Raw genomic sequence first — 26,501 nt, forward strand, 5'->3', positions numbered from 1 at the left:
TGTTTCATCTAATCGTCTATGGGCAGCTTTATCCGTATCCTGCTTGCTTATCTGTGGACAGAGCTTAAACAACCTATAGCCAGTAAGAGCAAAGGAAATGGCACAACACAGGGTTCAGGGGATGACTGTACCGATCTTGTAAGATTTCCATTGGATGAGGCAGTGTCAGGGGGATACATACATCTTGTCGGCAAATTGAATGTCGGCAGGAAGTATGAACACTCCAGAATACTGAGTTCGAGGCACTATACTTACCTACTCTCCTGGAAAGTGCGGGAGACTCACAATTTATCAGGTAGTCCCCGGCCCCCCGGAAGAGTGTGTGTATATAAATCATGCCACCCACTTACGCCGGGGATTGTGACTTCATATGAAGGCGGAGTGGCTACATTTATGAGAATTGCATCATTTTAGTGCCCCCTCGAACTCACAATTTGCAGCACTTTGCCGCAACAGGATTAATAACATGAAGAGTCCATCCCCACCCCCAGAGCAGCCAGATGCATCTCCTTTCTGGGTTTCTCCGTGGGAAGAGCACTGAAAACTTGGCAAGTATGCATTAGGTCGACAAAATGCTACTTTAAAACATTTTACGAGTAATACAACTGTAAACATGATGGTAAATCATCCTGTTAACATTCTGGCTGTCGACAAGATGACCAATCTAAGGATGTTAACCGATGCACGCAGGGTTTTACAGCCTGACAGTTATATAGTGGAAGGAGCAGCTTCCTCAGGAGGTTCGGTATGATTTACCAGCAGCCAGGATGCCGGTCATCAAGAAACCAACAACGGCATCCCAGCCACCATTATGCCGGCAGCGGGGTGAGCGCAAAGAGTACCATTGTGGGCTCGGTGGCTCACTGCGCTCGCCACAGGTTGTATTCCCATTCTATGGGTGTCGCGGACACCAACGAGCGGGAACAGTCGGTTTGGCCGGTATTCCAGCTGCTGGCATTGCCAGCTGTCGGGATTCCGGCGTCTGTATCCTGAATGCCGGGGTCCTGACAGTTGCCAACTTAAACGTATACCTCCTCAGGAACACAGTAATACTCCTTTCACACCGAGCGGAGAACTTGGGTTATTGCCAGGGAAAGCCGACGCGACATGGGCTCGGTGTGAAAGGGTCAACCTGGGTCTGCTAACCAGGTCGTACCAAGGGTTAATCCTGAGTTTGACCTGTGTAGTCTGCAGTGTGAAAGGCAGACTTGTCATAAATTACCCAAGTCATGCCTAAAAGGAACTGATTAACTGGCGGTGTAAAAAAGGTAAGTACTGTACATTTGAAACCCGGCTTCAACTTGTGTTCAGTATACCAGGTCGGACACAGGTTTAAAGCCAAGTTTCAGTGTGAAAGTGGTGTAACTGTTTCAGATATGATATCCCGGTAGACGGGATGCCGGCTGTCACTATATCGACAGCGGCATTCTGCCTGCAGTGAGTCCCCTCGCGGGCATGTTGCACTCGCCACGCATTGGGCCCGGTGGCTCACTTCGCTTGCCACAGGTTCTATTCCCACTCGGTTGGTAGCGTGGACCCACCAACCAACTGTGAATACCCGGTGGTGGTCGGGATTCTGGCTGTTGGTATATCACCTACTAATTTACAAAAATGTCTCACGGTGCTAATATGTATACACAATTTAAGTTCTTAATAAAAAATATTTGATGTATAATCAGCTGCTGAGTGTCAATTAATCCTGTGTAAGCTTAAAACATAATGGATCTCCTGGATAAGAGAGCCGACACCAAAGACACTGCGCTATTTTAATCTTATCAGGCTTTCAAATAAAGTGAAGTCACATGTACATACAATATTTTCTTTAATAGACCGATCACATTAAATAATGAATAGTACACATGCAATCACCGGATTAAAATTTATCAATAAAAAGGTGCATATATACACACAATATTTATATTCTAAACGAAATACAATATTCCCCTATTTCTAAAGCCGGCTCTTTTTTATAAAAATAATGATTACTAATGAATGGAGGTAAAGCAAAACGTTTGCTAATCTGCATAAAAATGTCACATAACACCTCACTGCAGTGACCACGGTGTATAAAAACAATAGTCTTTGTTCTCTGAAGAATTAGATATCAGGGTTATCTTCAATACATTCCCTTAGCAGATGCGGGAAAAACAAATATTGCACATAATGATCACCACTTTGGTCAATAGTATATTAGTCTCAACAGACCAGTGTGCAAATAGCAATTGATTCCAGAGTGCCCGGACCAGCCGTTTATAAATAAACCACGCTCACCACTTTGTCTCGGTTCATGCGCTGGGTACAGCTGAACGTGTGCTGTAATAAAGCGGCCAGGTGCGGCTAGGAGGCTCCGGACGTCTCCGTCCCCCAGGGATGTATTTGCCGCTGCAGTTCCCAGATGCCGCTGATGAATTCAAGGCTGGCGTCCAGCGTGACAAAGTTTATGTGCAGTATTGTCCACAATGGCAGTAGCACTGTCACCAAATATCCTATCTCTAACGCGTTTTACTCGTTCCTGGAGATTAATCACCGGCTGTTGGGATTCCGACGTCGGTCTCCTGAACACCGGAATCCCAACACCGGTAAACTGACTGCATCCTGTTTGAGGGATTGAGTGTATTGAATGGAGGCTACATCTCCATATGAAGTTCTTATATATAACAAAGACACCTGACTGTGATACACCTTATGTTATGACTACAAACTAGTTTGTATTAGTAAACAAAATAAAATATTATTTTTAAATAAAAAAAAAAACCTAAAGCTTTCTTGATAGAGGCAGCCATGATAATTGAAATAATAAAAAAATTCAGAATGTTGTCTTACTAGCAAAAATAATTGAGCGATGCCAAAAAAAAAGACTTCTGCCAAACATGAAGAATTATGTAACACAAGTAGTTGCAGCTGAAGGGGTGTAGTATGTGATGCCGGCGGTCGGGCTCCCGGCGGCCAGCATACCGGCGCCGGAATCCCGACCGTCGGCATGCCGACAGCTGGGCGAGCGCAAATGAGCCCCTTACGGGCACGGTGCACGCTATCTATTCCCCCTCCAGGGTTGTCGTGGACCCCAAGAGAGAGAAAAGCTGTCGGTATGCCGGCGCCGGTATGCTGGTCGTCAGGAGCCCGGCCGCTCTCAAACTGAAGACCACCCCAGCTGAAATAATATTAATTGCTAATAAAGTGGTACTGATTATCTGTATTATTTTAATTCTTAAATGAACTAAAATCATTGAAAAGCTTTGTCCCAATTAATTAACTATCCGCTGTGCTTACCTGCTGCACTGGCCTCTCCCATTTTCTCCCTGTTAGAATGGAAATTTCATCCTCCTCCCCTAAAAGCAGCTGTCAGCAATGGCGGGTCATGCTCTTACTGCCCTGCACTGACTGGCGTTCAGAGTTTAGTATAATACAGGAATGACGTGATTTTCCTCATCCAATGTTTCGGTACATTTTCTAAGTGCCAGGCAGACTTGCAGGTTTTTATATTTTGTCTATGTTAATAGTAAGGAAAGGCCTTTGGTTAAAAACCAAACCAAACTGTACGTTTCTGTTGCCACAGTGAGGTTGTGAGTTTGAGACTACAGGACAGTAAAGCTGGGTACACACTGTGCATATATATCTGCAGATCAGATACGAGGTGTGGCTACTAATTAACAAGACTGATGCTATAATTTATTTTTAATTGCATTAAGTACATTTCTCTATCGTCCTAAGTGGATGCTGGGGTTCCTGAAAGGACCATGGGGAATAGCGGCTCCGCAGGAGACAGGGCACAAAAAAGTAAAGCTTTACTAGGTCAGGTGGTGTGCACTGGCTCCTCCCCCCATGACCCTCCTCCAGACTCCAGTTAGATTTTGTGCCCGAACGAGAAGGGTGCAATCTAGGTGGCTCTCCTAAAGAGCTGCTTAGAGAAAGTTTAGTTTAGGTTTTTTTTTTTCTTTACAGTGAGTCCTGCTGGCAACAGGATCACTGCAACGTGGGACTTAGGGGGAAAGTAGTAAACTCACCTGCATGCAGAGTGGATTTGCTGCTTGGCTACTGGACACCATTAGCTCCAGAGGGATCGAACACAGGCCCAGCCGTGGAGTCCGGTCCCGGAGCCGCGCCGCCGACCCCCTTGCAGATGCTGAAGCGTGAAGAGGTCCGGAAAACGGCGGCTGAAGACTCCTCAGTCTTCATAAGGTAGCGCACAGCACTGCAGCTGTGCGCCATTTTCCTCTCAGCACACTTCACTGGGCAGTCACTGAGGGTGCAGAGCGCTGGGGGGGGGCGCTCTGAGAGGCAAATATAAACCTTATACAAGGCTAAAAATACCTCACATATAGCCCATAGGGGCTATATGGAGATATTTAACCCCTGCCTGACTGGAAAAATAGCGGGAGAAGAACCCGCCGAAAAAGGGGCGGGGCCTATCTCCTCAGCACACGGCGCCATTTTCTGTCACAGCTCCGCTGGTCAGAACGGCTCCCAGGTCTCTCCCCTGCACTGCACTACAGAAACAGGGTAAAACAGAGAGGGGGGGCACATTAATGGCTATATATATATATATTAAAGCAGCTATAAGGGAGCACTTAATATAAGGATATCCCTTGTATATATAGCGCTTTGTGGTGTGTGCTGGCAGACTCTCCCTCTGTCTCCCCAAAAGGGCTAGTGGGTCCTGTCTTCATTAGAGCATTCCCTGTGAGTTTGCGGTGTGTGTCGGTACGTGGTGTCGACATGTATGAGGACGATATTGGTGTGGAGGCGGAGCAATTGCCAAATATGCAGATGTCACCCCCCAGGGGGTCGACACCAGAATGGATGCCTTTATTTGTGGAATTACGTGATGGTTTATCTTCCCTTAAACAGTCAGTTGAGGACATGAGGCGGCCGGACAATCAATTAATGCCTGTCCAGGCGCCTCAAACACCGTCAGGGGCTGTAAAACGCCCTTTGCCTCAGTCGGTCGACACAGACCCAGACACGGGCACTGATTCCAGTGACGACGGTAGAAATTCAAACGTATTTTCCAGTAGGGCCACACGTTATATGATTTTGGCAATGAAGGAGACGTTACATTTAGCTGATACTACAGATACCGTAACACAGGGTATTATGTATGGTGTGAAAAAACTACAAACAGTTTTTCCTGAATCAGAAGAATTAAATGACGTGTGTGATGAAGCGTGGGTTGCTCCTGATAAAAAGTTGATAATTTCAAAAAAGTTATTGGCATTATACCCTTTCCCGCCAGAGGTTAGGGCGCGCTGGGAAACACCCCCTAAGGTGGACAAGGCGCTCACACGCTTATCCAAACAAGTGGCGTTACCCTCTCCTGAGACGGCCGCACTTAAGGATCCATCAGATAGAAAGATGGAAGTTATTCAAAAGAATATATACACACATGCAGGTGTTATACTACGACCAGCTATAGCAACTGCCTGGATGTGCAGTGCTGGAGTAGTTTGGTCAGAATCCCTGATTGAAAATATTGATACCCTAGATAGGGACAATGTTTTACTGTCGTTAGAACAAATAAAGGATGCATTTATCTATATGCGTGATGCACAGAGGGATATTTGCACACTGGCATCTCGGGTGAGTGCTATGTCCATTTCAGCCAGAAGAGCCTTATGGACACGACAGTGGACAGGCGATGCGGATTCAAAACGTCACATGGAGGTTTTGCCGTATAAAGGGGAGGAGTTATTTGGAGTTGGTCTATCAGACTTGGTGGCCACGGCTACTGCCGGGAAATCCACTTTTTTACCTCAAGTCACTCCCCAACAGAGAAAGGCACCGACCTTTCAACCGCAGCCTTTTCGCTCCTACAAAAATAAGAGAGCAAAGGGCTTGTCGTACCTGCCACGAGGCAGAGGAAGAGGGAAGAGACACCAACAGGCAGCTCCTTCCCAGGAACAGAAGCCCTCCCCGGCTCCTGCAAAAACCTCAGCATGACGCTGGGGCCTCTCAAGCGGACTCGGGGACAGTGGGGGGCCGTCTCAAAAATTACAGCGCGCAGTGGGCTCACTCGCAGGTAGACCCCTGGATCCTGCAGATAATATCTCAGGGGTACAGGTTGGAATTAGAGACGGATCCTCCTCATCGTTTCCTGAAGTCTGCCTTACCAACCGTCTCTTCCGAAAGGGAGAGGGTGTTGGAAGCCATTCACAAGCTGTACGCTCAGCAGGTGATAGTCAAAGTACCCCTATTACAACAAGGAAAGGGGTATTATTCCACTCTATTTGTGGTACCGAAGCCGGATGGCTCGGTAAGGCCTATTCTAAATCTGAAGTCCTTGAACCTCTACATAAAAAAGTTCAAGTTCAAGATGGAGTCACTCAGAGCAGTGATAGCGAACCTGGAAGAAGGGGACTTTATGGTATCCTTGGACATCAAGGATGCGTATCTACACGTTCCGATTTACCCCGCACACCAGGGGTACCTCAGGTTCATTGTTCAAAACTGTCACTATCAGTTTCAGACGCTGCCGTTCGGATTGTCCACGGCGCCTCGGGTCTTTACCAAGGTAATGGCCGAGATGATGATTCTTCTTCGAAGAAAAGGCGTATTAGTTATCCCATACTTGGACGATCTCCTAATAAGGGCAAGGTCCAGAGAACAGCTGGAGACAGCTTTAGCACTATCTCAAGAGGTGCTAAGACAACACGGGTGGATTCTGAATATTCCAAAATCCCATTTAATCCCGACAACTCGTCTGCTGTTCCTAGGAATGATTCTGGACACGGTTCAGAAAAAGGTTTTCCTTCCAGAGGAAAAAGCCAAGGAGTTATCCGATCTGGTCAGGAACCTCCTAAAACCAGGAAAAGTGTCAGTACATCAATGCACAAGAGTCCTGGGAAAAATGGTGGCTTCTTACGAAGCAATTCCATTCGGCAGATTCCATGCAAGAATATTCCAAAGGGATCTGTTGGACAAATGGTCAGGGTCGCATCTGCAGATGCACCTGCGAATAACCCTGTCACCAAAGACAAGGGTGTCACTTCTGTGGTGGTTGCAGAAGGCTCACCTATTAGAAGGCCGCAGATTCGGCATTCAGGATTGGATCCTGGTGACCACGGACGCCAGCCTGAGAGGCTGGGGAGCAGTCACACAAGGAAGAAACTTCCAGGGAGTATGGACGAGTCTGGAAAAGTCTCTTCACATAAACATTCTGGAACTAAGAGCAATCTACAATGCTCTAAGCCAGGCGGAACTTCTCCTGCAAGGAAAGCCGGTGTTGATTCAGTCGGACAACATCACGGCGGTCGCCCATGTAAACAGGCAGGGCGGCACAAGAAGCAGGAGTGCAATGGCAGAAGCTGCCAAGATTCTTCGCTGGGCGGAGAATCACGTGATAGCACTGTCAGCAGTGTTCATCCCGGGCGTGGACAACTGGGAAGCAGACTTCCTCAGCAGACACGATCTTCATCCGGGAGAGTGGGGTCTACATCCAGAAGTCTTCAACATGTTAATAGACCGTTGGGAAAGACCAATTGTAGACATGATGGCGTCTCGCCTCAACAAGAAACTGGACAAATATTGCGCCAGGTCAAGAGATCCACAGGCAATAGCTGTGGACGCACTGGTAACTCCTTGGGTGTACCAGTCAGTGTATGTGTTTCCTCCTCTGCCGCTCATACCAAAGGTATTGAAGATCATACGGCAAAGAAGAGTAAGAACAATACTAGTGGTTCCGGATTGGCCGAGAAGGACTTGGTATCCGGAACTTCAAGAGATGCTCACGGACGAACCGTGGCCTCTACCTCTGAGAAGGGACCTGCTACAGCAGGGTCCCTGTCTTTTTCAAGACTTACCGCGGCTGCGTTTGACGGCATGGCGGTTGAACGCCAGATCCTAAAAGGGAAAGGCATTCCAGAAGAAGTCATTCCTACCTTGATTAAGGCACGGAAGGAAGTCACCGTGAAACATTATCACCGCATTTGGCGAAAATATGTAGCGTGGTGCGAGGATCGGAGGGTTCCGACGGAGGAATTCCAACTGGGTCGTTTCCTACATTTCCTGCAATCAGGATTATCTATGGGTCTCAAATTGGGATCCATTAAGGTTCAAATTTCGGCCCTGTCAATATTCTTCCAAAAAGAATTGGCCTCTGTCCCTGAGGTCCAGACTTTTGTCAAGGGAGTACTGCATATACAGCCTCCTGTGGTGCCTCCGGTGGCACCGTGGGATCTAAATGTAGTTTTAGATTTCCTCAAATCCCATTGGTTTGAACCATTGAAAAAGGTGGATTTGAAATATCTCACATTGAAAGTGACTATGTTACTAGCCCTGGCCTCTGCCAGGAGAGTATCTGAATTGGCGGCTTTATCTTATAAAAGTCCTTATCTAATCTTCCATTCGGATAGGGCAGAACTGCGGACTCGTCCGCATTTTCTCCCTAAAGTGGTATCAGCATTTCATCTGAACCAACCTATTGTGGTGCCTGCGGCCACTAGCGACTTGGAGGACTCCAAGTTGTTGGACGTTGTCAGAGCCTTAAAAATATACATTGCAAGGACGGCTGGAGTCAGAAAATCTGACTCGCTGTTTATATTGTATGCACCCAACAAGTTGGGCGCACCTGCTTCTAAGCAGTCGATTGCTCGTTGGATTTGTAACACAATTCAACTTGCACATTCTGTGGCAGGCCTGCCACAGCCTAAAACTGTAAAAGCCCACTCCACAAGGAAGGTGGGCTCATCTTGGGCGGCTGCCCGAGGGGTCTCGGCATTACAACTCTGCCGAGCAGCTACGTGGTCGGGGGAGAACACGTTTGTAAAATTTTACAAATTTGATACCCTGGCAAAGGAGGACCTGGAGTTCTCTCATTCGGTGCTGCAGAGTCATCCGCACTCTCCCGCCCGTTTGGGAGCTTTGGTATAATCCCCATGGTCCTTTCAGGAACCCCAGCATCCACTTAGGACGATAGAGAAAATAAGAATTTACTTACCGATAATTCTATTTCTCGGAGTCCGTAGTGGATGCTGGGCGCCCATCCCAAGTGCGGATTATCTGCAATACTTGTACATAGTTATTGTTAACTAATTCGGGTTATTGTTAAGGAGCCATCTTTAAGAGGCCCTTTCTGTTGTCATACTGTTAACTGGGTTTAGATCACAAGTTGTACGGTGTGATTGGTGTGGCTGGTATGAGTCTTACCCGGGATTCAAAATGCCTCCCTTATTGTGTATGCTCGTCCGGGCACAGTACCTAACTGGAGTCTGGAGGAGGGTCATGGGGGGAGGAGCCAGTGCACACCACCTGACCTAGTAAAGCTTTACTTTTTTGTGCCCTGTCTCCTGCGGAGCCGCTATTCCCCATGGTCCTTTCAGGAACCCCAGCATCCACTACGGACTCCGAGAAATAGAATTATCGGTAAGTAAATTCTTATTTTTAACTCCGTTCCCCTTCTGCATCCAGACACTGCTGCATTCTTATTTTCCATGCTGTAGCTCATTATCGGTCAGCTGTCTCAACAATCTGTCATTTTCTTCTTTACCTCAGTAACTGCTGTAAAATGGGTTCCCTTGAGTACAGATTTGACTTTAGGAAAAGAAAGAAGTCACAGTGTGCTAGGTCTGGTGATTATGGCTGGTGTTCTAGCACTGCAGTCTGTTTCTTGGCCAAAAACTGCTTCACAGAGAGAGCTGTGTGGGCTGGTGCATTGTCCTGATGGAGGCTGAAATCATTTTTCCACAAATCTGTCTTCTTTATTCTGTTTTCTTCATTCTGCAAGGTTTCTAGAACATTTTGTAGTAATGTTGATTCACTGTTGCACCTTCTGGTATACCCACTCTGCCAAAATAGCACCCTTGATTTCAGAGAAAACAATTAACATTGCTTTGAATTGGATTTGCTTTGACTTGCTTTCTTTATCCTTGGTGATTGGTGGTGTTTTTCAGTACATGGATTGGCGTTTTGTCTCAGGATCGTACTGGAAGATCCATGTTTCAGCACAGGTATTAACTTCTAAAAAATGCTAAACCACTTGAATTTGTTCCAACATATTTGGGCAAATTCAGAACCATCTTAGCACAAACTTTTGTCATGTTAAGATCTTGATGCGAAATTTGCCTAACAGTTTCTTTGTCAATGTTTACCATTGCTGCTATGGAATCAGTCACATCTAATGAGCAGTTCATAAGATGACACCTCCCAGTCCGACCTTTTGTAGGAGAGTTTGAAGCCGTTTATCAGCCTGCATACACACTATACAGTTACCGAGCCAATCGTAAATTTATTGGCTGATCAGCCCCGATAATTGTGCACCTAGCTTAGAAATGAGTATGGTCATAGGTTATCAAATCGCAACATACAGCAGCAGTTGGTTACATCCTCTGGTAGAAAACAGTTCCTTTCTCTGGCACCAGAGGGCGCTATTTCTCAGTGTCTTGTACAGGTTTAGTTTTTATATTCGGAAAGACCTTTTGGTTAATATAAAATATGACCAGGTGCTCAATATGTTGTAGATGAAAGATTCCTGCATTTCTAAAAATTATTTCTTAATATTTAATATTTCAGTATTTTAAATAGTTAAGTAATAGACACACAAAAGGTATACACAAGAGTGCTAGGACGTCACAAGTGAGATGACTCAAGATAGTTTTTATTGTTGTTATTATTATTATTAATTGTAAAAAGCATTGCCTCTTTTTTTGTTCCACACAATGCCTTTTGCACTATGTGGCGGATTAATTTACTTGCGGATTGTGTAGCGCAGTCTGTTGTCTCAGGTAATGTGCTCGGAGCTATTCAGTTCGAGATCCACAATCAACTCACTCACAGAGCAATCCTGAATAGTGCGACACCACCCCGGGATCTACCCAATGATTGGAACAACATTGGAATGAGCTGCTATATATAACTCTGCACCACGTTTCGCTTGTCATTGCTTACTGTACAGCAGCACCTACAGTACAATGTGGCAGATGTATTAAGCCTGGAGAAGTGATAACGTGGAAGGTGATAACGCACCAGCCAATCAGCTCCTAACCGTCAAGTTACAGGCTGGGTTTGAAAAATGACAGTTGGGAGCTGATTGGCTGGTGCGTTATCACCTTCCACTTTATCACTTCTCCAGGCTTAATACGTACATCTGTCCTAATGTCCTGGCGTTCCATGTGTGATGGGAAGAGTACCACTGTGCGCAGAATGCCCGGACCTCTCTGCAGTGAATTATTGTCTGTAGTAATGCCAAGTTCATATATCAACTTTTTTCAGTTTTTGTGAATTTATCATTTTATGATGATTTTCCTTTTCCCTCCAGCAAAAACAAAAATGTATTTCTGTAATTAGATGAAGAGGTTTTTTCTTTAAATCCATGTTTTCAACCATAACCTTCGTGCCTTTTAAGTATTAACGCAAATATTTTCCCTTTCACCATCAAGATGCTAAATATGGGGTTCGTTTAATGTTTGAGATACTTTATACTTAATATTTATGTTAACTTACCACCACTAATAGTGTGTTATGTTTCTCTTTGGGAAAGCCTTTGATTGATAATACCTTATCCTTTAATTATTCTGCCAAACTATTCCGTAATATGACATTGTATCAGTTTGAATAATGAGCAGGACAGTAATGGTAACCCTGATGCCATACGTTGTAACTCACCCGATTCCCAGACTCCAGTCACGGATTATGCCCCTGGCTACTCAAACTTGTCTTTGATGTTCATAATGGGAAAAATATGTTGCATTTCTTGCAGCTTCACTTTTATGCCCAAGATTTACACTGGTGTAGAGGTTGTCATTGGTTTTGTTGACCTTGCATTGTGATTCTTTTTCTACAAACTGTTGTTAGGATTTCATTACACATGGCCAGTTACTTAGTTCATTTGTGCAGAGAGCTCAAAACAGCAATCTTCTTAGTCCTTTATGTCTGCATATTTTACACATTGTATATAATTAATGTGTTTAGCTATTAATATAAACATTTATTTATTTATTTATTTATTTTAATGGTAATACAGTGTTAGCAAGTGTGAAAGAAGGGGAAATAAATGTAAGGGGTTTCTCTGGTGATTGTCAGAGCAGAATTGTTTTCCTAACCTTTAATGCTACTTAAGCCTCATTTTGGAGATGTTTGAATGAGCACAGCTATGTGTTAATGAAGATGATTGGACCGCTGACATGACATGTCCAACCAGCTTTATTGCGCTGAACGATTCATTCTTTCCAACTACTTCATGGCATCAGAAGTAACACACAATTCTGCTAGTTATACCAAGGAACTGTGAAAACAAAAATTGAGTGGACATGTCTGTCATACACCTGTTTTCTTATCTGTTTCTGTTTACTTACCGCCTTTGTATTAATTATGCCAACTTAACCGTTCTCTTCACCTGTGTATTACCCTTTTCTCTGACGTCCTAGTGGATGCTGGGAACTCCGAAAGGACCATGGGGAATAGCGGCTCCGCAGGAGACTGGGCGCAACTAAAGAAAGCTTTTAGGTCACCTGGTGTGCACTGGCTCCTCCCACTATGACCCTCCTCCAAGCCTCAGTTAGATTTTGTGCCCGGCCGAGGTTGGATGCACACTAGGGGCTCTCCTGAGCTTCTAGAAAGAAAGTATATAATTAGGTTTTTTATTTTACAGTGAGACCTGCTGGCAACAGGCTCTCTGCAGCGAGGGACTAAGGGGAGAAGAAGCGAACCTACCTGCTTGCAGCTAGCTTGGGCTTCTTAGGCTACTGGACACCATTAGCTCCAGAGGGATCGACCGCATGGAACTGGCCTTGGTGTTCGGTCCCGGAGCCGCGCCGCCGTCCCCCTTACAGAGCCAGAAGCAGGAAGAGGTCCGGAAAATCGGCGGCAGAAGACATCAGTCTTCACCAAGGTAGTGCACAGCACTGCAGCTGTGCGCCATTGCTCCTCATACACACTTCACACTCCGGTCACTGAGGGTGCAGGGCGCTAGGGGGGGGCGCCCTGAGCAGCAATAAAAACACCTTGGCTGGCAAAAATACCACAATATATAGCCCCAGAGGCTATATATGTGATAATTACCCCTGCCAGAATCCATAAAAAAGCGGGAGAAAAGTCCACGAAAAAGGGGCGGAGCTATCTCCTTCAGCACACTGGCGCCATTTCTCCCTCACAGCTCCGCTGGAAGGAAGCTCCCTGGCTCTCCCCTGCAGTCTACACTACAGAAAAGGGTAAAAAAGAGAGGGGGGGGCACTAAATTTAGGCGCAGTATATATAACAGCAGCTATAGGGGACATAATTCAGTTAGTCCCTGCATTATATAGCGCTCTGGTGTGTGCTGGCATACTCTCACTCTGTCTCCCCAAAGGGCTTTTGTGGGTCCTGTCCTCTGTTAGAGCATTCCCTGTGTGTGTGCGGTGTGTCGGTACGGCTGTGTCGACATGTTTGATGAGGATAATGATGTGGAGGCGGAGCAGATGCCTATAGAAGGGATGTCACCCCCTGCGGGGCAGACACCTGAGTGGATGGACTTATGGAAGGAATTGCGTGCACGTGTCGACTCCTTACACAAAAAATTTGACGACATGCCAAATGTGGGACAGCCGGCTTCTCAGCTCGTGCCTGTCCAGGCGTCTCAAAGGCCATCGGGGGCTCTAAAACGCCCGCTACCTCAGATGGCAGACGCGGATGTCGACACGGTTACTGACACCAGTGTCGACGACGATGAGTCTAGTCTAATGTCCACTAAGGCCATTCGTTGCATGATTGAAGCAATGAAAGAGGTGTTACAAATTTCTGATATAAACCCAGGTACCACTAAAAAGGGTATTATGTTTGGGGAGAAAAAACTACCCGTAGTTTTTCCCCCATCAGAAGAATTAAATGAAGTGTGTGAAGAAGCGTGGGCTTTCCCTGATAAAAGATTGGTAATCTCTAAGAAGTTACTAATGGCGTTCCCTTTCCCGCTAGAGGATAGGTCACGTTGGGTGACACCCCCTAGGGTGGATAAAGCGCTCACACGTTTGTCTAAAAAGGTGGCACTACCGTCTCCGGATACGGCCGCCCTCAAGGAACCTGCTGATAGAAAGCAGGAGGCGATCCTGAAGTCTGTATATACACACTCAGGCATTATACTTAGACCAGCTATTGCGTCAGCATGGATGTGCAGTGCTGCCGCTGCGTGGTCAGATTCCCAGTCAGAAAATATTGACACCCTAGACAGGGACACTATTCTGCTAACCATAGAGCATATAAAAGACTCAGTCTTATACATGAGAGATGCACAGAGGGAGATCTGCCGGCTGGCATCTAAAATAAGTGCATTGTCCATTTCTGCTAGGAGAGGCTTATGGACTCGCCAGTGGACAGGGGATGCAGATTCAAAAAGGCACATGGAAGTTTTGCCTTATAAGGGTGAGGAGTTATTTGGGGATGGTCTCTCGGACCTAGTTTCCACAGCAACTGCTGGGAAGTCAGCATTTTTACCCCATGTTCCCTCACAGCCTAAAAAGGCGCCGTTTTATCAGGTACAGTCCTTTCGGACTCAGAAAAACAGGCGTGGAAAAGGCGGGTCCTTTCTGTCCAGAGGCAGAGGTAGGGGAAAAAGGCTGCAACAAACAGCAGGTTCCCAGGAGCAAAAGTCCTCCCCCGCTTCTTCCAAGTCCGCCGCATGACGGTGGGGCTCCACAGGCGGAGCCAGGTACGGTGGGGGGCCGCCTCAAAAATATCAGCGATCAGTGGGCTCGCTCACAGGTGGATCCCTGGATCCTGCAAATAGTATCTCAAGGGTACAAACTGGAATTCGAGGCGTCTCCACCCCACCGGTTCCTAAAATCTGCCTTGCCGATTGCTCCTTCAGACAGGGAGGCTGTGCTAGCGGCAATTCACAAGCTGTATTCCCAGCAGGTGATAATCAAGGTGCCCCTACTTCAACAAGGACGGGGTTACTATTCCACACTGTTTGTGGTACCGAAACCGGACGGTTGGGTGAGACCCATTTTAAATTTGAAATCCTTGAACACATACATAAAAAAATTCAAGTTCAAGATGGAATCGCTCAGGGCGGTTATTGCAAGCCTGGACGAGGGGGATTACATGGTATCCCTGGACATCAAGGATGCTTACCTGCATGTCCCCATTTACTATCCTCACCAGGAGTACCTCAGATTTGTGGTACAGGATTGCCATTACCAATTCCAGACGCTACCGTTTGGACTTTCCACGGCACCGAGGGTGTTTACCAAGGTAATGGCGGAAATGATGATACTCCTTCGAAGAAAGGGAGTTTTAATTATCCCGTACTTGGACGATCTCCTAATAAAGGCGAGGTCCAAGGAGAAGTTGTTGGTGGGAGTAGCACTATCTCAGGAGGTGCTACACCAGCACGGTTGGATTCTGAATATTCCAAAATCACAGCAGGTTCCGACGACACGTCTACTGTTCCCGGGTATGATTCTGGATACAGTCCAGAAAAAAGTGTTTTTCCCGGAGGAGAAAGCCAAGGAGCTGTCATCTCTAGTCAGAGACCTCCTGAAACCAAAACAGGTATCGGTGCATCACTGCACGCGGGTCCTGGGAAAGATGGTGGCTTCTTACGAAGCAATTCCTTTCGGCAGGTTCCATGCCAGAATCTTTCAGTGGGACCTGTTGGACCAATGGTCCGGATCGCATCTTCAGATGCATCGCCTAATAACCCTGTCTCCAAGAACCAGGGTGTCTCTGCTGTGCTGGCTGCAGAGTGCTCATCTTCTAGAGGGCCGCAGATTCGGCATACAGGACTGGGTCCTGGTGACCACGGATGTCAGCCTTCGAGGCTGGGGGCAGTCACACAGGGAAGAAACTTCCAAGGACTATGGTCGAGTCAGGAGACTTCCCTACACATAAATATTCTGGAACTAAGGGCCATTTACAATGCCCTAAGTTAGGCAAAATCCCTGCTTCTACACCAGCCGGTACTGATCCAGTCAGACAACATCACGGCAGTCGCCCATGTAAATCGACAGGGCGGCACAAGAAGCAGGATGGCAATGGCAGAAGCCACAAGGATTCTCCGATGGGCGGAAAATCACGTACTAGCACTGTCAGCAGTGTTCATTCCGGGAGTGGACAACTGGGAAGCAGACTTTCTCAGCAGGCACGACCTCCACCCGGGAGAGTGGGGACTTCATCCAGAAGTCTTCACGCTGATTGTAAATCGATGGGAACGGCCACAGGTGGACATGATGGCGTCCCGCCTAAACAAAAAACTAGAGAGATATTGCGCCAGGTCAAGGGACCCTCAGGCGATAGCTGTGGACGCTCTAGTGATACCGTGGGTGTACCAGTCAGTTTATGTGTTCCCTCCTCTGCCTCTCATACCAAGGGTACTGAGAATAATAAGAAAACGAGGAGTAAGAACAATACTCGTGGTTCCGGATTGGCCAAGACGAGCATGGTACCCAGAACTTCAAGAGATGATCTCAGAGGACCCATGGCCTCTGCCGCTCAGACAGGACCTGCTGCAGCAGGGGCCCTGTCTGTTCCAAGACTTACCGCGGCTGCGTTTGACGGCATGGCGGTTGAACGCCGGATCCTGAAGGAAAAGGGCATTCCGGAGGAAGTCATTCCTACGCTGATTAAAGCCAGGAAAGATGTAACTGCAAAGCATTATCACCGCATATGGCGGAAATATGTTGCTTGGTGTGAGGCCAAAAAGGCCCCAACAGAGGAATTTCAACTAGGTCGATTTCTGCATTTCCTACAAGCAGGAGTGACTATGGGCCTGAAATTAGGCTCCATTAAGGTACAGATCTCGGCTCTGTTGATTTTCTTCCAGAAAGAACTAGCTTCACTACCTGAAGTTCAGACGTTTGTGAAAGGAGTGCTGCATATTCAGCCCCCGTTTGTGCCTCCAGTGGCACCTTGGGACCTCAACGTGGTGTTGAGTTTCTTAAAATCACATTGGTTTGAGCCACTTAAAACCGTGGATCTAAAATATCTCACGTGGAAAGTGGTCATGTTATTGGCCTTGGCTTCAGCCAGGCGTGTGTCAGAATTGGCAGCTTTGTCATGTAAAAGCCCTTATCTGATTTTCCATATGGATAGGGCGGAATTGAGGACTCGTCCCCAGTTTCTCCCTAAGGTGGTATCAGCTTTTCACTTGAACCAACCTATTGTGGTGCCTGCGGCTACTAGAGACTTGGAGGATTCCAAGTTACTGGACGTAGTCAGGGCCTTGAAACTTTATGTTTCCAGGACGACTAGAGTCAGGAAAACTGACTCGCTATTTATCCTGTATGCACCCAACATACTGGGTGCTCCTGCTTCTAAGCAGACTGTTGCTCGCTGGATTTGTAGCACAATTCAGCTGGCGCATTCTGCGGCTGGACTGCCGCATCCTAAATCAGTAAAAGCCCATTCCACAAGGAAGGTGGGCTCATCTTGGGCGGCTGCCCGAGGGGTCTCGGCTTTACAACTTTGCCGAGCTGCTACTTGGTCAGGGGCAAACACGTTTGCAAAATTCTACAAATTTGATACCCTGGCTGAGGAGGACCTTGAGTTCTCTCATTCGGTGCTGCAGAGTCATCCGCACTCTCCCGCCCGTTTGGGAGCTTTGGTATAATTCCCATGGTCCTTTCGGAGTTCCCAGCATCCACTAGGACGTCAGAGAAAATAAGATTTTACTCACCGGTAAATCTATTTCTCGTAGTCCGTAGTGGATGCTGGGCGCCCATCCCAAGTGCGGATTGTCTGCAATACTTGTACATAGTTATTGTTAACTAAAGGGTTATTGTTGAGCCATCTGTTGAGAGGCTCAGTTGTTTTTATACTGTTAAACTGGGTATAGTATCACGAGTTATACGGTGTGATTGGTGTGGCTGGTATGAGTCTTACCCGGCATTCAAAATCCTTCCTTATTATGTCAGCTCGTCTGGGCACAGTGTCCTAACTGAGGCTTGGAGGAGGGTCATAGTGGGAGGAGCCAGTGCACACCAGGTGACCTAAAAGCTTTCTTTAGTTGTGCCCAGTCTCCTGCGGAGCCGCTATTCCCCATGGTCCTTTCGGAGTTCCCAGCATCCACTACGGACTACGAGAAATAGATTTACCGGTGAGTAAAATCTTATTTTTTTTCTCCCCCTTTTTGTTTGTATAATTTCACAGTTACATTAATGCCATAGAACTGTACCTTTCTGATTTCATTCTACATCTCCTGCAAGTCTTTATGTCCCCTAGTTTGGGGTTGATGTAAAGGAACAGGAAAATGTCGGGTGGTCAGCTGACTAATTATCAGGGCTTTCATATATAGTGAGTGATTTCAGCATGTCAGACATACCGATAATTACCAATCGGTCACATCAATACACTGTTCCGTTATCATCCCAATCAAATGATTATCGGCTGCCCAGAATAACACATGCCAATAAATTTACTACCTCGCTGCTGAGGACTCAGTAGGACTTATCCTAAGATATCCAAGGATTCACATAAAGGAGAAATTTACCTATAAGTCCCCAGTTGACCGTAATTGTGTCATCACGTTGAACCCATTAGTTATTTCATTAATCCCTGGCTCCTGGAAAAACATTGCAGAACATTAAAATCCAGGAAATAGAGGATAAACTATTAAAGGTATTATATCGCCCCCATTTCAGGACCCACAGACTTGGGGTACCCTCGTTTCAAGAAGACCCTTGAGAAGTTACTGAAGCACATAAATATGAAAAAAATGCCTAATTAGTTTCAAGTGTAGATTTTATTATGAGAGAGTGTAGAATCCAGCTTGTTTTTGCTTTGGAAAGGTGGATTAACACCAAAGAAAGGGCCGCAAAGTATTTTTTGGTGGTGGATAAAAAACACACACACACATTTGCTTTTAATTATTCTAATAAAAACAAATGCTTTTTGGTCACAGTCTTGCTGTTAAGATACAGATGTGCGACCACATAAGAACAACAGAGCAGCTGCACCATACAACCATTAGAATTATAATAAATGCAATTATACATCATATCTGAGGTTCTTGGCATAAATTGGCCAATATATGAGCCTGCCCACCAATCGTCAAGATGACCTTATCGGACAGAGTGTTAGGCAAGTGAAAGTACAGATGGAGCCACACTAATCGTGGCTCCGTCTGTGCCTGGGTGCTTCCCGGAAAGGCGGACCGCCAGGAGCAAACGGGGCGCGCATGCTTCGTAGACGCGCACGCACCTCATTCAAAGTAAATGGGAGCGTCTGTGTGCGCTCGGTGGCGTGCTGAGGCGCAGGCACGCCGCTCGCCCCGCCTGCAATGCAGCTGGCTCCATCTGTAGCTGTTGAGTATTAGAGGACAGCAGCAAAGTGTCAGAGTAGTAAAAGGTGAGATTAGCTGATCAATGTTACAAGTATAAAAGATGTGTGAAAAATGCTGCATTAATAAAAAACAAACACAGGGTAATATAGGTGTAAGAAATAAATGTGAGATGGTGATGCCCCAAAAATTTGCCCCTCACCTGACTTGCTATATCATTATTAGTATCTTACTGGCAGCTTTTGTGCAGTGAGCATGTGCTAGGTCCCTATATAAAAGCCTCAGAAGCAGTGGGTGGGGTGCCAATCCAGAATGAAGGTATTCCAAGCCAACAGCAAACACAACATAGGTATTCCTTTATGACCTTTGTACACACATAATATAACCAATTGCTTGTTCTAGATCAATGGAAATAGGGCAGATCTAAGATGCATGGATTTATGTTATCAATCAAGTTATTATGAGGCATTTTCATTTCTTCTACAATAAATCCCATTTGGCAATACTAGTTGGCATGTATAGCTTCAAATGAATGCCAGCTTGCTGCATACATTTTATTTCTTTAAATATTGGCAGAATTTGTACTTGTGTTGGCACAATGCCTCAATAACTTTGGCATGGTGCATGTTAATCATTTAAACCTATTCTTCCTGCTTCTGTTGTTTCAGCTTCTGTTTCTATTATCCTATATAATAAAAGGCTAACTCTGCTCCTCACCACCTCTAAAGGGAATTCAAGTGTTTTGCATGCCAACGGCCACTAGATGGTGCCCGACACAGAGTAATTCCAGTGTTGCTCAGTTCGGGTGATGACATTACTGTTATGTTATTCCGTCATGGTGTGGTAACTAGTATCATATATTAGGTGCTGCCTTATTGTTCCTTAAATGCTTGTCTAAGTTTCTGTAATCAGGATATGTCATTGTTCTTGGGCAATACTCAATTGGTTGCTAATAGCCTAGGTTTTCCCATTCACTGTTTTTAAAGTCATTAAGGCCTGTTTTTATTTGCTGAAGTAATTAAAAGTGTTGTTATTGTATTAAATATAGGGCTTGATACAGGACATCAGTTGAGCCAAAAAACATTTTAGAAGGATTCTGGTTCAGTTACATCATTAGAATCTAGATATCAAAATATGAAATTATTGTTCTGTGATTAAATTAAAGCTTATTTAATGGAGGCCATGCCGGATTTATAAGTAAAATAGAGCTTAGATTGATCACCAAAGGCAAATTGATCTTGGTTGTGAGGAAATGCACACAACCACAAACAAACCTGGTGTTGGTTTTCTATTTATTAATAACTCACAGAGACATAAAGACACACCGTCTTTATGTCTCTGTGAGTTATTAATAAATACCTGTTGGAATTTACTGGTGAGTGCCTGCATACCCAAATTTCTATATACTGGCCTATGGGCCTTTGTGGAGCACTCCATCGTTGATCTTATCAAGTCTGGAGTGTGGACTTTACCGGATTTATATATATATATATATATATATATAATAATTGGGCAGGTATTAAGGTCTGTGAAAGCGGCTCATAAAAAAAACTGGTGCTAGTAAGCAGTAATGAGTTAGTAGCCTGAAGCACACATAGCAAGTTAGTTCTTAGGAACTCTTGCTGCATGAATGTCTATCCAGAGATACAAACAGCATAAATCCAAGTCACATGCAATATGACCTGGTTCCACTGGCAAAGTGACCTCGGTAAGTCCGCAATCAGCTGCACAGTCGAAAAGTTTATTTTCCCTGTTAGAATGTGTTTGTGCACTTCTTAAACTCGTGTGGAGGACAACATAATGATATCTTAATGTTCCAGTACAGATTTGTTCCAACCTTTATCATACAGTTGAACACATGGTTCTTAGTTTGTCAGTGTGTTTCGGCCACATTTTATTTTGGTACCCATCCGAATCCCGGAAATGCATTTGTTACAGTATATGTTTTTAAAGATTTCGTGATCAGGCTAATTGTTACAACAGTCTGCATTGTGTCTCATTCACCAAACCACATTTACAGTATGCAAAGGCAGATTTATATACTGGATTTTACTCTATTATCCAGAATCCAGAGTCTTCCGTTTTCTGGATACTGGTCTGTCCTCTGCTTTTAGGAATGACCCCTGTTTATGTCTCCACTTCTTATGGCAATCCATTTTCTTGTTTTTTTTTAAACTACTGGATACTCTTAGTAAACAGGCTGAGACTTTTAGAGATTATTGGTTTATTGTGCTAATTAGCCTACATTTCCTGCATTCTGCTATTGTGATCAGAGAATTTTATATATATATATATATATATAAATATATATATACACACACACACACACACACACACACACATGTATGACGGAACTCGTGGCTAATGTATCCAGATTACTCTCCGATAAGCTTATAAAGTGCAGCGTGTTAACTTTAATGTAATTAACATGACATTTTCTAATACTTGCTTAGCGGAAAGAACAATAACGAACAGCGCTCTGGGCGAATATCTGAAGGAGAAAGAAAAGTATGAAGACTGCAGGAAGAAAAATACAAAGAAAGGGACATCCAGAGAGCAACAGGTAATTTAGTAATAAGGCTAATACAATGCTATAAACATGTGGCCATTATAGATTATATACACCCTGCTGCGGAGTGTTTACATACAGCGCATGCGCAGAAGCGAATTTAGGCATCTTTACATCCAATACATACACAAGGGATGGGAGGCTTTCCTACACTCTGGTTGTGGTCCAGGCTGCTAGGAGGCAATTGTATTACAGGTTGAGTATCCCTTATCCAAAATGCTTGGGACCAGAGGTATTTTGGTTATCGGATTTTTCCGTATTTTGGAATAATTGCATACTATAATGAGAGATCATGGTGATGGGATGTAAATCTAAGCACAGAATACATTTATGTATCATATATACCTTATACACACAGCCTGAAGGTCATTTTAGCCAATATTTTTTATAACTTTGTGCATTAAACAAAGTGTGTCTACATTCACACAATTAATTTATGTTTCATATACACCTTATACACACAGCCTGAAGGTCATTTAATACAATATTTTTAATAACTTTGTGTATTAAACAATGTTTGTGTACATTGAGCCATCAGAAAACAAAGGTTTCACTATCTCACTCTCACTCAAAAAAGTCCGTATTTCGGAATATTCCGTATTTCGGAATATTTGGATATGGGATACTCAACCTGTATCCCCAATGTGTCTCCATGCAGTGTTGTTCAGGCAGCACATTGCACACAATTCAATGGCCACCTTAGATTAGGAGGAAGTTCAGTTACACATGCGAGGGTGCATCCAGCCATTGTGTTGTGTTCATCTAAACACAAGATGTTACACAGAAACAAACCCTAAAATGTACATACAAAAGAATAATATATAAATACACACTATTATGGGAAAGTTCAGTCTTAATTCTTTATTCCAGAAAATAAATTTGCTGTTATTTCATCTCTGTTTAATAGTTATGCAAATGAGTCATTTTCTCTGTGCAAGCTGGCCTCTACCATGTTTAGGTAAACACACATAGGGGTATATTCAATTAAAGTCGGATCCATTCCGACATGTATTTGTCGGAATGGATCCGACAACCCCTATTCAATCCCATCTAAAATTCGACTTTTTCAAGTCAAATTTTAGATGGGACCCAGAGGAGGAGAGGGGGGGCGAGCCGCGGGGGACAGCCGGCGGCAGCCAGAGGAGATCAGCACTACGGAGTAGCGCTGCAGCAGGCTGTCACTCACCCGCCCGACCTCACGGCAGCTTTTACCTGGCTCCAGCAGCGTGCTGGAGCCGGGTGGAAGCTGCCGTGAGGTCGGGCGGGTGAGTGACATCCAGCTGCAGTGCTGATCGTAGCGCTGATCTCCTGTATGCCCGCCACCTGTCCCCCCGTCTCCCTGCGGCTCCCCACCCCCCTCGCCTCCTCCGGGTCCATCTCATTCCGACATCATTTTGATGTCGGATTGAGATAGTCGAAAAGGGGGGCAAAACCTGTCGGATTTGGCCCTTTTTCGACATCAACACGTGAATCGGCAGCTATTCCGCCGATCCACGTGCTTTTCGACAAGTCGAATGCCTCGACTTGTCGAAAAGCTCTGAATAGGTCAAATCAGGATTTGACCTCTAAAAGTCGAAAACTGCCGTCTTCGACAGCAGTTGAATATACCCCATAAACTGTTAAGTGACAATACATCTCCAGCGCTCTATATAGAATGTTGCACAATTCCGCTTGCAGCCCCTACCAGATTTCTGGGAATGGATAAAGGAGAGCAAACACCGTTAGAGGGGTCTTATCAGAATTGTCACTATAAAGTTGGAATTAATCTTTAAGCTCTGTACTGATAAGGTGAGCCTGTACCTGTGCATTCTGGGGCTGATTCTGAGTCACGGACGCAAATGGCGAATGTTTGCATACAGCGCATGCGCAGAAGTGATGTTAGGCATCTTTGCCTATGTTTGTCCTATTTTGAGTCAGACAGAACTTGGATGGATCTGTCTTTCCGTGAAATAGTGCATTCGGGGATGGTACCTGCCGGAGACAAAGCCATCGTGCGTAACCGCCCTGAGTGTTGAGGACATGTATCAAAAGTACCAGGTGGTTCTGAGTCATGGAATGTATGGAAGGGAAGCCTGTGTCTGACATATCTCATGCATCTAGCTTGATCATGAGAATTTAGGCGCCCAGCATTTAATCAGTGGTCGGCATACGTGCACATGCAGGGGCCCCGCATTCTTTGAGCAGATACATTAGCATTAGGAATCTGTCTTGCCACTGATATACACAACTACAGCCACTTGCGTGCCACTCAGAATCAGCTCCTCTGTGTCTAAGGCCAGATGGGCCACCACTGTGTCACATACCTAACTTCAGCAGAGAGAATGGCTTTCACGTCACTTAGCTACTCGTCTGATGTCAGCCTCATTACTCAACATTGGAAGCTGGGCATACACATAAGGCTTCATGCAGATACGCTGCTGTAGAGTGTATCTACTAAATAAGTAGATATACGTTATATTTTCTCTGACGTCCTAGTGGATGCTGGGAACTCCGTAAGGACCATGGGGAATAGCGGGCTCCGAAGGAGACTGGGCACTCTAAGAAAGAATTAGAACTACCTGGTGTGCACTGGCTCCTCCCTCTATGCCCCTCCTCCAGACCTCAGTTAGAATCTGTGCCCGGCTCGAGCTGGATGCACACTAGGGGCTCTCCTGAGCTTCTAGAAAAGAAAGTATATTTAGTTTTTTTATTTTCAGTGAGATCTGCTGGCAACAGACTCACTGCTACGAGGGACTTAGGGGAGAGAAGCGAACCTACCTGCTTGCAGCTAGCTTGGGCTTCTAGGCTACTGGACACCATTAGCTCCAGAGGGATCGAACACAGGCCCAGCCTCGGTCGTCCGGTCCCGGAGCCGCGCCGCCGTCCCCCTTGCAGAGCCAGAAGCAAGAAGAACGTCCAGGAAATCGGCGGCTGAAGACTCCGGTCTTCATTAAGGTAGCGCACAGCACTGCAGCTGTGCGCCATTGCTCCCCATGCACACCTCACACTCCGGTCACTGATGGGTGCAGGGCGCTGGGGGGGGGCGCCCTGGGCTGCAATAAAATTACTTTACATTGGCAAAAATACACATAATATAGTCATTAAGACTATATATGTGTAAAATCCTCTGCCATATATCCATAAAAAAAGCGGGGCTATCTCCCTCAGCACACTGGCGCCATTTCCTCTCACAGCTCCGCTGGAAGGACGCTCCCCAGGCTCTCCCTTGCAGTTTCCAGGCTCAATAGGGTAAAAAAGAGAGGGGGGGCACTAAATTTAGGCGCAAATACTATATATATAGCTGCTATAGGGAAAATCACTCATTATAGTGTACATCCCTGTGATTTATAGCGCTGTGGTGTGTGCTGGCATACTCTCTCTCTGTCTCCCCAAAGGACTTTGTGGGGTCCTGTCCTCAGTCAGAGCATTCCCTGTGTGTGTGCGGTGTGTCGGTACGGCTGTGTCGACATGTTTGATGAGGAGGCTTATGTGGAGGCGGAGCAGGTGCCGATAAATGTGATGTCACCCCCTGCGGGGTCGACACCTGAGTGGATGGATATGTGGAAGGAATTACGTGACAGTGTCAACTCCTTACATAAGAGGTTTGATGACATAGCAGATGTGGGACAGCCGACTTCTCAGTCCGTGCCTGCCCAGGCGTCTCAAAAGCCATCGGGGGCTCAAAAACGCCCGCTACCTCAGATGGCAGACACAGATGTCGACACGGATACTGACTCCAGTGTCGACGACGATGAGACTAGTGTACATTCCAATAGGGCCATCCGTTACATGATTACGGCAATGAAAAATGTGTTGCACATTTTTGACATTAACCCTGGTACCACAAAAAAGGGTATTATGTTTGGGGAGAAAAAGCAACCTGTGGTTTTTCCCCCTTCTGAAGAATTAAATGAAGTGTGTGATGAAGCGTGGGTTTCCCCCGATAAGAAACTGGTAATTTCCAAAAAGTTACTAAGGGCGTACCCTTTCCCGCCAGAGGATAGGATACGTTGGGAGACATCCCCTAGGGTGGATAAAGCGCTCACACGCTTGTCAAAGAAGGTGGCACTACCGTCTCCGGATACGGCCACCCTAAAGGAGCCTGCGGATAGAAAGCAGGAGGCTATCCTGAAGTCTGTATATACACACTCAGGTATTATACTGAGACCGGCTATTGCTTCAGCATGGATGTGCAGTGCTGCAGCTGCGTGGTCAGATTCCCTGTCTGATAACATTGATACCCTTGACAGGGACACTATATTGCTAACTGTATGGCATATTAAAGACGTAGTCTTATACATGAGAGATGCACAGAGGGATATTTGCCAACTGGCATCTAGAATAAATGCAATGTCCATTTCTGCCAGGAGAGTATTATGGACTCGGCAGTGGACAGGTGATGCAGATTCTAAAAGGCACATGGTGGTTTTGCCTTACAAGGGTGAGGAATTGTTTGGGGATGGTCTCTCAGACCTCGTTTTCACAGCGACGGCTGGGAAGTCGACATTTTTACCCCATGTTCCCTCACAGCCAAAGAAAGCACCGTATTATCAGGTACAGTCCTTTCGGCCCCAGAAAGGCAAGTGGGTTAGAGGCAGAGGTAGGGGGAAAAAGCTGCAACAAACAGCAAGTTCCCAGGAGCAAAAGTCCTCCCCCGCTTCCTCTAAGTCCACCGCATGACGCTGGGACTCCACAGGTGGAGCCAGGTGCGGTGGGGGCCCGTCTCCGGAACTTCAGCGACCAGTGGGTTCGCTCACGGGTGGATCCCTGGATTCT

The 26,501-nt window shown here is 45.8% G+C and overlaps 1 protein-coding gene across 2 annotated transcripts in view; it reads left to right on the forward strand.

Annotated features, from left to right (window-relative positions):
- The window catches only part of CWC27 (CWC27 spliceosome associated cyclophilin), a 643,952-nt gene that overhangs the window by 450,351 nt on the left and 167,100 nt on the right, over positions 1–26,501 (forward strand). For both annotated transcript variants that reach the window (XM_063963134.1, XM_063963139.1), the window contains exon 12: positions 21,631–21,740. In XM_063963134.1, coding sequence (XP_063819204.1) covers positions 21,631–21,740 — 110 coding nt within the window. The remainder of the gene's footprint in view (positions 1–21,630; positions 21,741–26,501) is intronic.

Source organism: Pseudophryne corroboree, chromosome 1, assembly GCF_028390025.1.
Source record: "Pseudophryne corroboree isolate aPseCor3 chromosome 1, aPseCor3.hap2, whole genome shotgun sequence".
In the NCBI taxonomy this organism is placed as follows: Eukaryota; Metazoa; Chordata; class Amphibia; order Anura; family Myobatrachidae; genus Pseudophryne; species Pseudophryne corroboree.